The following is a 17,286-nucleotide window of genomic DNA, read 5'->3' as shown; positions in this document are numbered from 1 at the left end:
TTCTTTAACATTTTAAACGTCGACTGTCAGAGACACTCAAAAACTACTAAAACTACTGAAGGGTCTCGACCTGAAACATCACCCATTCCTTCTCTACAGAGATGCTGCCTGTCCTGCTGAGTTACTCCAGCATTTTGTGTCTACCTTCAAAAACTACTAAAGTTAAATTAAAATAATTACTTCAAAATGTTAATTAGAAACTTCAAAACAATTTGAACAATCAACTAAAATAATTTGAAAGACCCTTTGCATCATATTTCACAAGCCAAGAAGTCCCATTGAAGTCAGTGAAGTACAAGATCCTATGTTTAATCAAAAACGCCACTGATTTCAACAGCGATTCTAGATTTGGCTATGCTCAGAGTAGTAATTTTCCCAGTATAATGCTGAGGAATGGCAACAACTCTGGATCTGCCACAGGAACAGATCCAGCGTCAATTACCACTCGTCACTCAAAACTCTTAGCTTGTGTTCACAGGTTCAGGATTTACCTCAGTTTGAATGACTGATTATTGACAATCAGTTTGAATTGTTTGGCAACAGGCAGCACAAATTGGTGAGGATCTTTCAATAAACACGTGTAATTATTTTAAATATATACTTTGCATTTGGCAATTAAGCCCTAGAATGTATCATCTCATTAGAACATATTTTAATAAATGTAACATTTTATAATATGTAATAAAAGTTTGTTTAAAATATATAGATTACTAAATTAGTTTATACTTTTAATACCCATTCCTGCTCTCCCGAGATGCTGCCTGACCTGCTGAGTTACTCCAGCATTTTGTGAATAGTTTATACTTTTAGTACTTTCATAAGAATTTAACTAATCTGATGCATTTATACCTTGTGATGTCTTCAGTTAGTTGTGAAGGATCCGGAGGGTAGAATTTTACATTAAAATAAAAGTGCCAAGCACAACCTGCAATTACATACAATTCTATTTTAAAATGACATGTGGCCAAGAGAAAAAGTTTTAAATGCTTCATTGTCACTGTACATATCTAAGACTGTATAATTGCACAATTTCGGTTAGCAGTGTTATTTGACTTCATCCATAAGCTTTTGGCAGAACGAGCCAAACCATGTCGCTTTCAAATTCTTTAACATTTTAAACGAAAAATTAAATGACAAACCAAAATTAAACACAACTATCAACATCTTATGTCGGTGTGTACCCAGCCCCGTAGCAGCCAGCAAACCCATCCCACCAGCCACTTATTTGTTTGTATGGCTGCATGCAAGACAGGCGTTCGTAAACTGGGGACAACCTTGGGACTGCAGTACCGTCAGTAATATAGTTCTCTTCGTATATATCTAAAAACAACTGTTTTACCTCTGATACTGTTAATGTTCTCCTTTCCAGGAGAGCAGTGTTTGTATATCTAAATCAATCTTCAATGCCCCTAGTCACACTATGGCTGATCAGGCAATGTACTTACTTCGAATTTGTTTCTTTATTTCTTTGGCAGGATCCAACCAATTCTAAAAGACAGAATAATACTTCAAAATGAATCCAATGCAATAACAATTTCATAAAAGTTAGAACATCTATGAGGAGAGTTTTAAACAAACTCACAGGTCCGTATTTTTTTGGTATGCAATATTACCATTCTTGCAATTATTCCTATTTGGCAAAATCCAATATCATATGTAGGTACTACTTGCACCCAAGCCAAGGAGACTCATCTATACAAGCAATTTTCATAATTTAAAATTAATTCATTCAACCACCATTATGGATGAATGTTTATCTATCAAAACATTACTGTCTTAGGAGCAAATCAGAATTTAGACAAAAAAATTGTTATACTCCAACTGATTCTCAATATTGAAACTGAACACACCCTTTAAAGTTTCCATTATGTCAGAAAAGTATATTAATTTACTGCATTTAAAATGTTTGTGGGAGTGAAGGACTAACATTTCCTCTTTGAATTTTATCAAAATTACATTAGCTCATTGTTCAGGTTTCTGTAGAAATTAAATTTCTATGAACACAAGAAAACATTTTTACGCAAATCATTACAACCAGCTAAGAGAAATGAACCCGATATGCTTGCTATCTCACTTTCTGTTGTTATTTGACATATTTCATTATAGTAGCATGTACAATATTAATAAAAGCTAAAAATGGACTTATCAGGAAAAATTGTTCAAGTCGCTCTGCAAATAATTTGCTCAAAAATTTACCTTTGTTCAATTAGGCTACACAAAGCAGCTTACTCAATTAATGCTGGACATTTGAAGAAAATTGATGTATTTCAAAGGACCATCACAGCTGCTGCATCCTGTGATTTGGGCCCAGAGGCAGGGTACTTGAGAGCAGAGCCCAATCAAAGCAAGCAGAATAAATGGGAAAGATTACAAAAATTAGAAGTGGTTTTATCCTGAGGTTTAAAAATCCCCGAATTTTTCAGTTGGTTCAGATCTCACCTGTATTCTGCTGCTAGCTGTGTGCAAATATGCAGACCTCAGATCAGTACAATATGTGGCACATAACTTGAAAACTTCCAAAATGTCAAGTACTAGTAAAGTCAATGTACTATTTCTAAACTGTTGTCTATTTTTTTATATATAAAACTAAAAAACAGATACAGTAGAAAAAATCAAATGTTCATTAATTTTAGTCAGTGTACTAATACTCTTCGTCCCACACCCGTCCAAGTGAAATACTCATTAGTCCTAAAATCACAAGATAAAAACATGTACAGTTTTTGGTGTATATTGCATTGGCAATATGAATGTTAAAACATTTAATATTAAATTAACTTTCAGTACAGGAATCTTTCAGGATTATTTTCACCACAGATCTCTACCAATTCAGCAAATTGCGCTGTAACATTTTCCTTTTTATAATAATGTAACTTGACAAAGAAATCTCAAATTAATACCTGTTAGGAGGTACATTAAGCAAAGTGGAGTAATTCACAATACACTTAACTATAAACTCCCCACAACTAACGCAGAGGGCAGCCTTGCGACACAACTAAAGGGTGCTTGGTATGCAACTATGCAGCTCACATTCTATCCAGCTGCAGCTGAGAACAGCTGGTTAATAAATAGCTGCCTGTGACAACTGAATAAGGAGAAGAATAAATCAAGTATTCAGCAAAGCAGACTGAAAGTCAAAGATTTTTAGCATTTTAACACGGAGTCAACAACAACCACTGCAGGGGAGGAAGAAAAAAAATCTGAATTTTGCCAAAAAAGTAACAATAGCATCCATAGAATTAGAGCTAGCACAGGACAGACAGATCATTTTGAACTATATAGCAAATTCTTTTTAACACCTACAACTCAGGATAGCACATTTTTTAGTCATATTACAACAATCAAGCTTCAGCTAAACCACAATTAAACTTCAGATGTGTACGAGTACTCATACTGTAAATAAGACATGTTTACTTTTTCCAAGATCTTATCCTTAAACAAACATAAATTTAAAAAAACTACAAAATCAGCATAATTTTTCATTGATTTAAAACTTAGATCATCCATTAGGTATGAAAGAACAATGCAAAAATAGTTTCACAATATGGGAGTAACATATTGGTGGTTCAATTGTGGAACCTGCTTTTATTTGCAGTGGTTAACCACAATGATTCTCTTTTAAGTGCCTCAATACTAAATGCATGAAGGAGAATGAAAATGAAAGATATAGAAGAGAACAAAAAATAGTACAGGGACCATTGCAAATCTTTCAGTACTGCATTTTGTTTCCAACATCCATCCACCTATATTATATTATTTTATTTCATATTACTAAAACTCTCATCTTGTGAGTTTGTTTGTATGTATATATTTCATTGCATATTTGTCTGTTCCCGAAATACAGCCAAAAAGGTACACGATAGCGCAACAATTTTAGCACCACCTTACAGTCACCATTGTCCTGCGGTTCAAATGGTTGCTACATTTTAAAAGTTTTTCACTTTTTAAACTTTAAAAATCACCTTTTTAAACTTTAATAAATCCCTTTTCCACCTGCCCTGCCTGTCAGCCGTGTTCGACGTCGCAATGGGAAGCCAACGGCTCCGCGCCTGTGCAGTTGGGGTCTGTTGATCTAATACAGATGCTCCTCGACTTACGATGCTTTGACTTGCGATATTTCGACTTTGCGATGGTGCAAACGGCTCCGACCTCCTGCTCGATGCCCGATTGGTCCGGGTCCCACGTGGGAGGAGTGGAGCCGCCGCTCTGATTGGTCGCCGGCTCTTCCCGCTCAAAGCTCGCTGGCTGTCCGCCGGGACTTCACGCTCAAAGCAATAGCTGTTGCAGTCGAGCTGCCGCTGCTGCTGAATGAGGGGACAGTCTCGAGGATCTCCAAAGAGCAAGTTTCCATGCTGTAAAGCTCTAAGACTTAATGATTCCCTTGCACCAATAGTTGCAACTATTCCATAAACAACGCTGAATCTGACATTTTGGTTACTTCAGATTGTCATTAAAATACCTCCAAAGCAATTAGAGGTGGCTTTGTAACGAACGATAGATTTTCTGTTCCACTCAAAAATATATTTATTTTAATGAACATTATAAGCCATGATCAGTTTTAATTCATAACTTACCTTTTCGCCTGTGGCATCCCGAAAAGTGAGACCAAAATAATCCTTTTCTAACAAGTTGATTTGTTCGCACACCTTGTCCAACATTATTTGTCCTTTGGCACGTTTCTGAAAAAACAAAATTTTATAATTTAACAATGTGCAAAATAAGCAATACAAAATACAATATTATTAGCAAACATTACAGGGGAGTTGCTGATGGGAGATGGGGGGAATAAAAGCTTAGCTAATGGAAATAATAATTTAAAAATGATACATGCCTCATATCTTAGTTCTGGCAAAGGGTCTTTAACCCAAAATGTTCATTTTTTGTCCAAAGGGACTGTCGAAAGTTTCCAACATCAACCTGATAATTTCTACGTTGACACGGAACAAGATGTAATTTGCTTATCCTTAAGCTAAAGAAATGTGCCATATGTAACCCTAGGTTGACTCTAAATGCTTACTCAGCAATTATGAACAATTCCTTGTCTCAATTCCCATCTATATCCATTTAAAATGAATAACTGGATGGAATTGGGAATCTCAAGTCCACGGACCAAGAGCACATGGAAGCTCTGTGTAACGGCTGAAGTACTGCTTCACCACACAAACATCTCCAGTCGTGGGCCAGGAATTCTCAAGAGTTATCCATTTACCACACCTGTGCTCAAACCCATTCTCCCTTTGGAAAGAGCAAGACCAGAGTTCTTACCTTTCACACCATGCCTCTGCATTCAGTAGGGTATTCTTTGCAATTTTCATCGGCTTCGACAAGATTTCACCTCCATACACCTTTCCCTCCTATCCTGCGTGTATTTCAAAGGGACCACTTCTTTTGTGACTCACTATCTTCACCTATTATTGCCGTGTAACCACAAAGTATACATCACCTCTTCCCGTCCCATCATCCAGGAAACCAAACTATCTTATCAGTCTGAAGAAGGGTCTCGACCCGAAACGTCACCCATTCCTTCTCACCTCAGATGCCCTGCCTGACCTGCTGAGTTACTCCAGCATTTTGTGAAATAAATACCTTCGATTTGTACCATCATCTGCAGTTATTTTCTTACACTTCTTAAACTATCTTTCCAGGTGAAACAGCAATCCACTTGCGTTTCTTTCAATCCAGCATACTGCATTTTGTGCTCACAACATTGCTTCCTCTACACTGAAAAAAATAATTGCAGATTTTTGACAGCAACTGCATTCAGTCTACAGGACTGATCCTGGCTTTCTGGTTACCCTCTGCACTGTTACAATACCCTTGAGGACTAACAGCTCATCTTCTGTCTGCGCACGATGTAGCCTGCAGGAGTCAAAATCAAATTCACCCACTTAAAAATCACTGTTACTTTGTTTATGAATCATCCATTTTTGCCCGTCATCATTTTGGGACAATTTGTCCCAACTGTGGCATTAGGTTGGTGTTAAGTGTTTCTTTCCATGGATGCTGCCCAACCTGCTAAGTGTTTCCAGCAGTTTTTAGATTTTCGTTTAACATCCTTTTCATATCCTTAATTATGTGGCTAAGTAGAACAATACTCACAACAAACAAGGTAACTCAGAAATCCAGTGTTGGTAGTAACAAGAGGTAAAGACGAGCAATGTTGATTAAAGGTTTAGTTCCTCCAGGAACCAATGCAGGGAAGCAAGGTGGAAACAATAGGCAGCTGAACAAGGGTTGGGCATATGCACAGAGATTTGAACGACCACAAATTTACAAGGAGTAGAATGAGAAGGTCACTATGAGTGGGTTTAAAAAAATTAACAACGGAATTGACAAGAATTCAAATAGGAGATGGCTGAGGCACAGAAATGTATTGTTACATTTATGTGAAACACAAACAGGAACCGGTTAATGCTGAAGAACCAGTTTAGTAATTTCAAACGTAGCAACAGTGTGTGTAATTTGAAAATCAAATGCTCACGAGTACTTAAGCAGAGTCAATCAGCTATGTCTAACTGTGCAACAGATGCATAACGACAATGTGAGGGGAATTTGGGAGAAGGAAGTTAATCTTAAAAACATTCCAATTTTTTTTAAATGAGCATAATGAAACACAAGGACAAATGATTTAAAACTAACATTTCAGCTTATATTTTCAGTTAAATTACAAACAATATCAGATCAATAATAAAAGCAAAACTACCCCAAAATTTATGGAACAAAAATTTGAAACAGAAGTACACCAGAAGATATTATCAAAACCCTTGGTGAAGTGGTCAGTTCCAAAGAGTAAAAGATGAAGTGTTGGTGTAACTCAGTGGGTCGGACAACATCTATGGAGGGAATGAATAGGCCTATCCATTCCCTCTGCAGACGCTGCCTGACAAATTCAGTTACCTTCACATTGTATTTTACTCTAGATTCCAGCTTCTGCAGTTCCTGGTCTCTCCAGGTTCCAAGGAGAGTCTTCAAGGCAAAAGATGTGGAGCTTTTAAAGATGGAGAGCTTTTACAAGGTAATTCCGGAGCTTCGTGCCTCAACAACACTGGATCCTATACTTACCATAATGTTTGGGACACAGCAATGTCATGTAAATGAAAGTAGTCATGTTTAGTATTTTGTTGCATATCCTTTGCATGCAATGACTGCTTGCAGTCTGCAATTCATGGACATCACCAGTTGCTGGGTGACTTCTCTGGTGATGCTCTGCCAGGCCTATATTGCAGCCATCTTTAGCTTATGCTTGTTTTGGGGGCTCGTCCCCTTCAGTTTTCTCTTCAGCATATAAAAGGCATGCTCAATTGGGTTCAGATCGGGTGTTTGACTTGGCCACTCACGAATTGACCATTTTTTAGCTTTGAAAAACTCCTTTCTTGCTTTAGCAGTATGTTTGGGATCATTGTCTTGCTGTAGAATGAAATGCTGGCCAATGAGTTTTGAAGCATTTGTTAGAACTTGAGCAGATAGGATGTGTCTATACACTTCAGAATTCATAATACTACTACCTTCAGCAGTTGTATCATCAATGAAGATAAGTGAGCCAGTACATATAACATATAACAACTACAGCATGGAAACAGGCCTGTCCGGCCCTACCAGTCCACGCCAACCATTCTCCCTGACCTAGTCTCATCTACCTGCACTCAGACCATAACCCTCCAATCCCCTCCTATCCATATACCTATCCAATTTACTCTTAAATAATAAAATCAAGCCAGCCTCCACCACTTCCACCGGAAGCCCATTCCATACAGCCACAACCCTCTGAGTAAAGAAGTTCCCCCTCATGTTACCCCTAAACCTTTGTCCCTCAATTCTGAAGCTATGTCCCCTTGTTGGAATCTTCCCCACTCTCAAAGGGAAAAGCCTACCCACGTCAACTCTGTCCGTCCCTCTCAAAATTTAAAAAACCTCTATCAAGTCCCCCCTCAACCTTCTACGCTCCAAAGAATAAAGACCCAACCTGTTCAACCTCTCTCTGTAGCCTAAGTGCTGAAACCCAGGCAACATTCTAGTAAATCTCCTCTGTACCCTCTCCATTTTGTCGACATCCTTCCTATAATTTGGCGACCAGAACTGCACACCATACTCCAGATTCGGCCTCACCAATGCCCTGTACAATTTCAACATTACATCCCAACTTCTATACTCGATGCTCTGATTTATAAAGGCAAGCATACCAAACGCCTTCTTCACCACCCTATCCACATGAGATTCCACCTTCAGGGAACAATGCACAGTTATTCCCAGATCTCTCTGTTCCACTGCATTCCTCAATTCCCTACCATTTACCCTGTACGTCCTATTTTGATTTGTCCTACCAAAATGCAGCACCTCACACTTATCAGCATTAAACTCCATCTGCCATCTTTCAGCCCACCCTTCCAAAAGGCCCAAGTCTCTCTGTAGACTTTGAAAATCTACCTCACTATCAACTACTCCACCTATCTTAGTATCATCTGCATATTTACTAATCCAATTTGCCACACCATCATCCAGATCATTAATGTAAATGACAAACAACAGTGGACCCAACACAGATCCTTGGGGCACTCCACTAGACACTGGCCTCCAACCTGACATACAATTGTCAACCGTTACCCTCTGGTATCTCCCATTCAGCCATTGTTGAATCCATCTTGCAACCTCACTATTAATACCCAACGATTTAACCTTCTTAATCAACCTTCCATGTGGAACCTTGTCAAATGCCTTACTGAAGTCCATATAGACAACATCCACAGCCTTGCCCTTATCAATTTCCCTGGTAACCTCTTCAAAAAATTCAAGAAGATTAGTCAAACATGACCTTCCAGGCACAAATCCATGTTGACTGTTTCTAATCAGGCCTTGATTATCCAAATAATTATATATATTGTCCCTAAGTATCTTTTCCATTAATTTTCCCACCACAGACGTCAAACTAATAGGTCTATAATTGCTAGGTTTACTTTTAGAACCTTTTTTAAACAAAGGCACAACATGCGCAATGCGCCAATCTTCCGGCACCATCCCTGTTTCTAATGACGTTTGAAATATTTCCGTCATAGCCCCTGCTATTTCTGCACTAACTTCCCTCAATGTCCTAGGGAATATCCTATCAGGACCTGGAGACTTATCCACTTATATATTCTTCAAAAGTGTCCGTACCTCCTCTTCTTTAATCCTCCTAATTTCCATCACTACTCTACTTGTTTCGCTTACCTCACATAATTCAATATCCTTCTCCTCGGTAAATACCGAAGAAAAGAAATTGTTTAATATCTCCCCCATTTCTTCCGGCTCAGCACATAGCTGTCCACTCTGACTCTCTAATGGACCAATTTTATCCCTCACTATCCTTTTGCTATTGACATATCTGTAGAACCCCTTGGGGTTTACTTTTACATTACTTGCCAAAGCAGCCTCATATCTTTTTTTCGCTTTTCTAATTTCCTTTTTAAGATTCCTTTTACATTCTTTATATTCCTCAAGAACCTCATTTACTCCCTGCCGCTTATATTTATTGTATATCTCCCTCTTTTTCCGAACCAAGTGTCCAATTTCCCTGGAAAACCACGGCTCTTTCAAATTATTATTCTTTCCTTTCCACCGAACAGGGACATAAAGACTCTGTACTCTCAAAATTTCACCTTTAAATATCCTCCATTTCTCTATTATATCCTTTTCATAAAACAACAATTTCCATTTCACTCCTTTTAAATCCTTTCTCATCTCCTCAAAATTAGCCTTTCTCCAATCCAAAATCTCAACCCTTGGTCCAGATTTGACCTTCTCCATAATGATATTGAAACTAATGGCATTATGATCACTAGACCCAAAGTGCTCCTCAACACATACCTCCGTCACCTGACCCATCTCATTTCCTAACAGGAGGTCCAACACTGCCCCTTCTCTGGTAGGCACCTCTACGTATTGCTGCAAAAAACTATCCTGCACACATTTTACAAACTCCAAACCATCCAGCCCTTTAACAGAATGTGATTCCCAGTCTATATACGGAAAATTGAAATCACCCACAATCACCACTCTGTGCTTACTACTAATATCTGCTATCTCCTTACATATTTGCTCTTCCAATTCTCGTTCCCTATTTGGCGGTCTATAATACACCCCTATAAGTGTTGCTAAACCTTTCTCATTTCTGAGTTCCACCCAAACAGCCTCCTTAATCGAGCCTTCTAGTCTGTCCTGCCAAAGCACTGCTGTGATATCCTCCCTGACAAGCAATGCAACACCCCCACCTCTTGCCCCTCCGATTCTATCACATCTGAAACAATGAAATCCTGGAATATTTAATTGCCAATCGCAACCCTCCTGCAACCATGTTTCACTGATCGCCACAACATCATACTTCCAGATGTCAATCCAGGCTCTAAGCTCATCCACCTTTCTTACAATGCTCCTAGCATTAAAATATACACATTTAAGGGACCCATCATTTCTGATTCTCAGTTTATTTTTTTTCCCTTCTTTCTCTCCTACATATTGGGTCTGAGTGTTTCCCTTTTCTGCCTCCTGCCTCACACACTGCCTATTAGCTATCTGTGTTTGAGTCCCTCCCCCCAACCGTACTAGTTTAAAGTCTCCGCAGTTATTTTAGCAAATCTCCCCGCCAGGATATTGGTTCCCCTCGGGTTCAGATGCAACCCGTCCTTTTTGTACAGGTCATACTTCCCCCAGAAGAGGTCCCAATGATCCAGAAACTTGAAACCCTGCTCCCTGCACCAGTTCCTCAGCCACGTATTTATCCTCCACCTCACTCCATTCCTATTCTCACTATCGCGTGGCACAGGCAGTAAGCCTGAGATTATTACTTTGGAAGTCCTTTTTTTTAAACTCTCTTCCTAGCCCCCTGAATTCTCCTTTCAGGACCTCTTCCCTTATCCTACCTATATTGTTGGTACCTATATGTACCACGACCTCTGCCTCCTCTCCCTCCCCTTTCAGGATATCCTGGACACGCTCAGACACATCCCGGACACCGGCACCAGGGAGGCAAACCACCATCCGGGTCTCCCGACTGCGTCCACAGAAACGCCTATCTGACCCCCTCACTATAGAGTCCCCTATTACTACTGCTCTCCTCTTCCTTTCCCTACCCTTCTGAGCAACAGGGCCGGACTCCTTGCCAGAGGCCCGGGTACCGTCGTTGCCCCCAGGTAGGCTGTCCCCCCCAACAGTACTTAAACAGGAGTACTTATTTCCAAGGGGTACAGCCACTGGGGTACTCCCTAGTCCCTGCCTCTGTTCTTTGCCCCCCCTAACAGTGACCCACTTGTCTACCTCCCGTGGTCTAGGAGTGACCACCTCCCTGTAACTCCTATCTATAACCTCCTCACTCTCCCTGATCAGACGGAGGTCATCAATCTGCCGCTCCAGGTTCCTAATACGGTCCCTTAGGAGCCCCATCTCGTCACACCTGGCGCAGATGTGGATGTCTGGAAGACTATCAGACTCCCAGATTCCCCACATCTGACACCCAGAACAAAAAACTGCCCTGGCAGTCATACTCTCCAAACAAAGCCCCGCGCTCGGTTACTAAACCTACCGCCCGGCCGCTACTCCAACCGCTCCAACCGCCCACCCAAAAGAACTGAGTGATCTCCTGGGAGAGGCGAAAAACCGGATAAAAAACCCAGGCCAATTTGGGAAAAAATCCGGGAAATTCCTCTCCGACCCCAAGCTAGGCGATCGAAACTAGTCCGGGACATCACACAGGTCTTACTCCTTACTATCCCCACACAATCCCCACACACTACTTCCCAAGCAACACAGCTTGGTGCTGCTTGCTGCTGCTTGCTACTGCTGCTGCTTGCTGCTGCTGCTACTGCTGATCAGCAGCCATACATTCCCAGGCCATAACACCCCCACCTCCGTGTTTCACAGATGAGGTGGTATGCTTTGGATCTTGGGCAGTTCCTTCACTCCTCCATCTTTGCTCTTGCCATCACTCTAATATAAGTTAAGCATCATCTCATCTGTCCACAAGACCTTTTTCCAGAACTTGGTTGCTCTTTTACGTACTTCTTGGCCATCCTATTTTTGCAGCCAACCAGTGGTTTGCATCTTGCAGCATAGCCTCTGTATTTCTGTTCATGAGTCTTCTGCGGACAGTGGTCATTGACTAATCCATTCCTGACTCCTGAAGAGCGTTTCTGATCTGTCGGACAGGTGTTTGGGTTTTTTTCTTTATTACAGAGAGAATTCTTCTGTCATCAGCTGTGGAGGTCTTCCTTGGCCTGCCAGTCCCTTTGCGATTAGTAAGCTCACCAGTGCTCTCTCTTCTTAATGATGTTCCAAATAGTTGATTTTGGTAATCCAAAAGTTGAGCTGATGTCTCTAACAGTTTTATTCTTGTTTTTCAGACTCATAATGGCTTCTTTGACTTTCATTGGCACAACTTTGGAAACGTTTGTTGCTGTTTATCAACATGAGGACCAAAGGTGATGGAAAGACTGAAGGAAAGACTAGGTGCTGAGCTCTCTCTTATTAAGGAGGCATTTAAACACACCTGAGCAATTACAAACACCTGTGAAGCCATGTGTCCCAAACATTTTGGTGGCCTGAAATGAGGGGACTATGTATAAACACAGCTGTAATTTCTACATAGTGAAACCAAAATGTATAAAAACACCCTTTAATAAAATCTGACTATGTGCACTTTAACCACATGATTTTTTTCTGCTACAAATCACAATTTGTGGAGTACAGGGGCAAATAAATGCAGATTGATGTGGACATCTGCAAACTGGGCATTTGACAACATGTTTCTTTTCAGCCTACTAGCATAGAAACATAGAAAATAGGTGCAGGAGGAGGCCATTCGGCCCTTCGAGCCTGCACCACCATTCAATATGATCATGGCTGATCATCCAACTCAGTATCCCGTACCTGCCTTCTCTCCATACCCCCTGATCCTTTTAGCCACAAGGGCCACATCTAACTCCCTCTTAAATATAGCCAATGAACTGGCCTCAACTACCTTCTGTGGCAGAGAATTCCACAGATTCACCACTCTCTGTGTGAAAAAAAACATTCTCATCTCAGTCCTAAAAGACTTCCCCCTTATCCTTAAACTGTGACCCCTTGCTCTGGACTTCCCCAACATCGGGAACAATCTTCCTGCATCTAGCCTGTCCAACCCCTTAAGAATTTTGTAAGTCTTTATAAGATCCCCCCTCAATCTTCTAAATTCCAGCGAGTACAAACCGAGTCTATCCAGTCTTTCTTTATATGAAAGTCCTGCCATCCCAGGAATCAATCTGGTGAACCTTCTCTGTACTCCCTCTATGGCAAGAATGTCTTTCCTCAGATTAGGAGACCAAAACTGTACACAATACTCCAGGTGTGGTCTCACCAATGCCCTATACAACTGCAGCAGAACCTCCCTGCTCCGATACTCAAATCCTCTCGCTATGAATGCCAACATACCATTCGCTTTCTTCACTGCCTGCTGCACCTGCATGCCTACTTTCAATGACTGGTGTACCACGACACCCAGGTCTCGCTGCATCTCCCCTTCTCCTAATCGGCCACCATTCAGGTAATAGTCTGCTTTCCTGTTCTTGCAAAATGTCCATTGTTGCAAACATCGCCCACCATCCACATTTACCCCAAGGATTACTGCTCACTCATTCATCCTGGATCCTATTACCAAAGCTGTGCAATTATCATGTTAAGCAATTTACAACTGATGCAAACATTTTCATTGCGTGGCATGCCCATCCTAAATTCAGTATGTCTCTTCAAATTTAGAGGGGAAATCATGAATCAGTTTGAATTATTTTTGAAATTTAAAAAAATCTGCAAAGACATCTTCAATATCTTCAGGGCATCAAAGGTACAAGAGTCAGGAAGTCATGATGCAGCTTTATAGGACGTTGGTTTGGTCGCATTTGGAGTATTGCATGCAGCTCTGGTCGCAAAATGCTGGAAGGATGTGAATGTTTGGAAAAGGTACAGAGGTGGCCTATCAGAATGATGCCTGGATTAGGGGATATTAAATACTGGGAGACATTGGACAGACTTGAATTGATTTTTTTTGGAATGCTAGAAGTTGATGGGAGACCCGGTAGAAGTATATATAATTATGAGAGGGATAGATAGACAGTCAGAAACTTTTTTTTTACAGGATAGAAATATAAAATTATAGAGGGTACAGGTTTAATGTGGGAGGGACTACATTAAAGGAGATGTGTGGGGCAAGTTTTTCTTTACGTGGAGGGCGGTGAATGCCTAAAGTGTACCGCCGGGGGTGATGGAGAAGACAGATATGATAGTGACATTTAAGACACTTGAATAAGCACACGGATATTCAGGGAATGGCAGAATATGGATTATGTGCAGACAGATAAGGGATGGTATTGGCATCATGTTCTGCACAGTCATCGTGGGTCGAAGGGCCTGTTTCTGTGCTGTATTGTTTTATAATACACAAAAGACGAAATTGAGTATAATTATTCACCCACGTGAGAAATTAGTCCATTTAAATTACTGGACATATCCTTGCATTCAAAAGTAAAATTATGCGTTGCCTTTGTTGAATAACAATTGGTATGTTATCTCAAATTCACTTACGTCCTTTAATCACAGAGATTTAATTTCACAGACTTCCTATACATCTTTGTTTAATTCCAAGAATCCAATATAGCAGCGTATTATTTATATGCAAAAGAATGCACAAGTAAATACACCTTAAACTGTTCTGCTGAAGAATACAAGCATCGTTTAAAGCTGTCCTTCATAACCTTAAGTGAAACCACAGCAGTCATGATTTAACAAAGTTATTGTTCACACTTCCAAGTATAAAATGCATCTGCGAGATTATTTTGAAATACTATAGTCCACTTAGAGCAAAATAAAATGCTGGAGCTGCAGGATATATGTTCCATTGCTTTAGCTTGCCATACACCATGGATTTTTTAGTGAACCTAGAATGTTTACCAAAACTATATAACAATGTTATGAAGGACAACTCTCATAGATACATTGAACCAAGTAAAAATATTTAATTTATTGCTTTAAAGAAATGTTCATGCATAAAATGTTATTTGCGGCAGAGAAAATAATCAACTTGTACTTCTCAGTGGGGAAACTACGAGATTTAAAGAGTATCAGCACTGGTGCTTTTATTTAGACAAAACACTGCACTTTCTAGGGTACCAACATCTTGAAGTTAGAGCATCACTCATGACAAGAATAAGGTTACAGTGATATACTAAATTCACCAATTAGAAGGGAACTCCCGAGGAGCATCAATAGGCATCCCAAATCAAGATTCTGGTATGCATATCTGGTTTAGAAAGTAACCTTGGCGAGTTGCAGCCTAAAATAGCAAAACTGACACTAAACTATATTTGGCACCCAGTAATGCCTCTTTCAAGCAAATAACTGCATCTGCTTTGCCCTCCATTTTCAGCAACCTTATATCCAGATTATATCCCAAGGCTTAATATCTTGAATTCTCTTCCAACACTCACCGATTTTAAAATCCAAGTATGATTGAGCCATCTGAAATCTGATGTGTGCAGTACATAATCTATTACCAAATGGCTACAGCCATCCACAAGTTATATGCATCAATTTCCAATGCTTTCGACAAAAGTGGGTTCAAGACCATCAAATCTCACCTCAACCAACAAGACCAGCCAGCTGCTTAATTTCAAAGCATTTTCTCACTCAAACTCCACATTGTTCTTCTCAAAATGAGATTTAAAGTAGAATCTAGAATCTAGAAAATATAGATAAATTTCCAATTCCAATTTTCTTTGGCAGACCAATTCAATTATTGTCACCTCATGAGATATCTGATCTTTCTTTGAGCATTTCTCAATTTTACTCAACGTCTCATCTTTGAATCAAAGGCCATTCGGCTTCAGTGATTTCAAGCCAAACCTAAATCTTGTGTCACTGTCACCTGTCTCACCCTACATGTTCATAATCAAGTCCTTTACCAAATCATCTCATGTAGTTTGAGATCCTGAGAACTGGATATCACTTCCACCTACTTTGTATCTCCTTGACTACTCTCCACAGACTGTACAGAAGAAAATTAGAAAGACAGCAGCTTTGAAAACCAACCAAATATGGTCCAATTTGGTCTACGTCAGTACGGCTAATCTGCACTAGTAGCCATCACCATCCGCACTACAAGCCTATCTTCTCATTGGTTCAGACATTGTGTATTTTCCCACTGGAAATTAGGCAAAAATCCTTTTCAACATAACATTCTCTACAGTCAAAGATTTTTTTTTAGATTTAGATTTAGATATACAGCGCAGAAACAGGCCTTTCGGCCCACCGGGTCCGCGCCGCCCAGCGATCCCCACACACTAACACTATCCTACACCCGCTAGGGACATTTTTTTTTTTTTCCATTTGCCCAGCCAATTAACCTACAAACCTGTATGTCTTTGGAGTGTGGGAGGAATCCGAAGATCTCAGAGAAAACCCACGCAGGTCACGGGGAGAACGTACAAACTCCGTACAGACGGCGCCCGTAGTCAGGATCGAACCCGAGTCTCCGGCGCTGCATTCGCTGTAAGGCAGCAACTCTACTGCTGTGCCACCGTGCCGTAGATGCAAAAAGCTGGAGTAACTCAGCGGGACAGGCAGCATCTTTGGAGAGAAGGAATGGGTGACATTTCAGGTCGAGACCCTTCTTCAGACGATATGATACCAGTGCGAACCGCAAGCGATATGCAAGAAAATTGCAGAGCTGCAGAAGCTGGAAATAGTCAGCACTCAGTCGGTCAGGCAGAATTTATGGAGAGGAAAGAAAAGCAAACATTTTGGGTCACTGACATCATTGGTAACAGGTCATCACTTGAAGTGTTAACGCTATTGCACTTTCCAGAGATGTTGCCTAACCCAGTAACCATAGTATTTTCTGTGTTTATTGCAAATAACAAAGCTATTCAAATTGAAAAATCCTTGCTATGGTGTACCATCTAAGCAGGTAATACAGTTAAGATAGTAAATTCTTTGCTAATCTGAAAGAGAAAAAGAGTTATTAGAGATAAAAGACAAAAAGACAAAAAATACTTACTTTACTTTTAAGGTCATCATAAAGTCTTAAAACTTTAAAATCGAGCAAATTAACAGTAATGAGATCACCAAAAACTTCCACACAAAATTATTTAGGCTTAATTTTTGTTTCTTCCATGTTAAACAATATTTAAACAACATAAGCAAATCAACTTAATGCCCTCCTACGCTCTTCAGTGCAGTGTCTGGTTATTGTTAGTGCAATTTCTAGTAAAGCAGGAAAACAAAAACCACTGGAAG

At 40.1% G+C, this 17,286-nt stretch overlaps 1 protein-coding gene across 18 annotated transcripts in view; it reads right to left on the bottom strand.

Annotated features, from left to right (window-relative positions):
• Positions 1–17,286, bottom strand: part of LOC144593640 (protein 4.1-like) — a 112,003-nt gene that overhangs the window by 45,889 nt on the left and 48,828 nt on the right. For all 18 annotated transcript variants that reach the window (XM_078399518.1, XM_078399520.1, XM_078399521.1 and 15 more), the window contains exons 4-6: positions 4,572–4,676; positions 1,446–1,488; positions 850–925 (exon numbers count right to left, since the gene is read on the bottom strand). In XM_078399518.1, coding sequence (XP_078255644.1) covers positions 850–925; positions 1,446–1,488; positions 4,572–4,676 — 224 coding nt within the window. The remainder of the gene's footprint in view (positions 1–849; positions 926–1,445; positions 1,489–4,571; positions 4,677–17,286) is intronic.

Source organism: Rhinoraja longicauda, chromosome 5 (genome assembly GCF_053455715.1).
Source record: "Rhinoraja longicauda isolate Sanriku21f chromosome 5, sRhiLon1.1, whole genome shotgun sequence".
In the NCBI taxonomy this organism is placed as follows: domain Eukaryota; kingdom Metazoa; phylum Chordata; class Chondrichthyes; order Rajiformes; family Arhynchobatidae; genus Rhinoraja; species Rhinoraja longicauda.
Note: the sequence above shows the minus strand (reverse complement) of the source record. Positions and strands in the feature narration are given on the sequence as shown.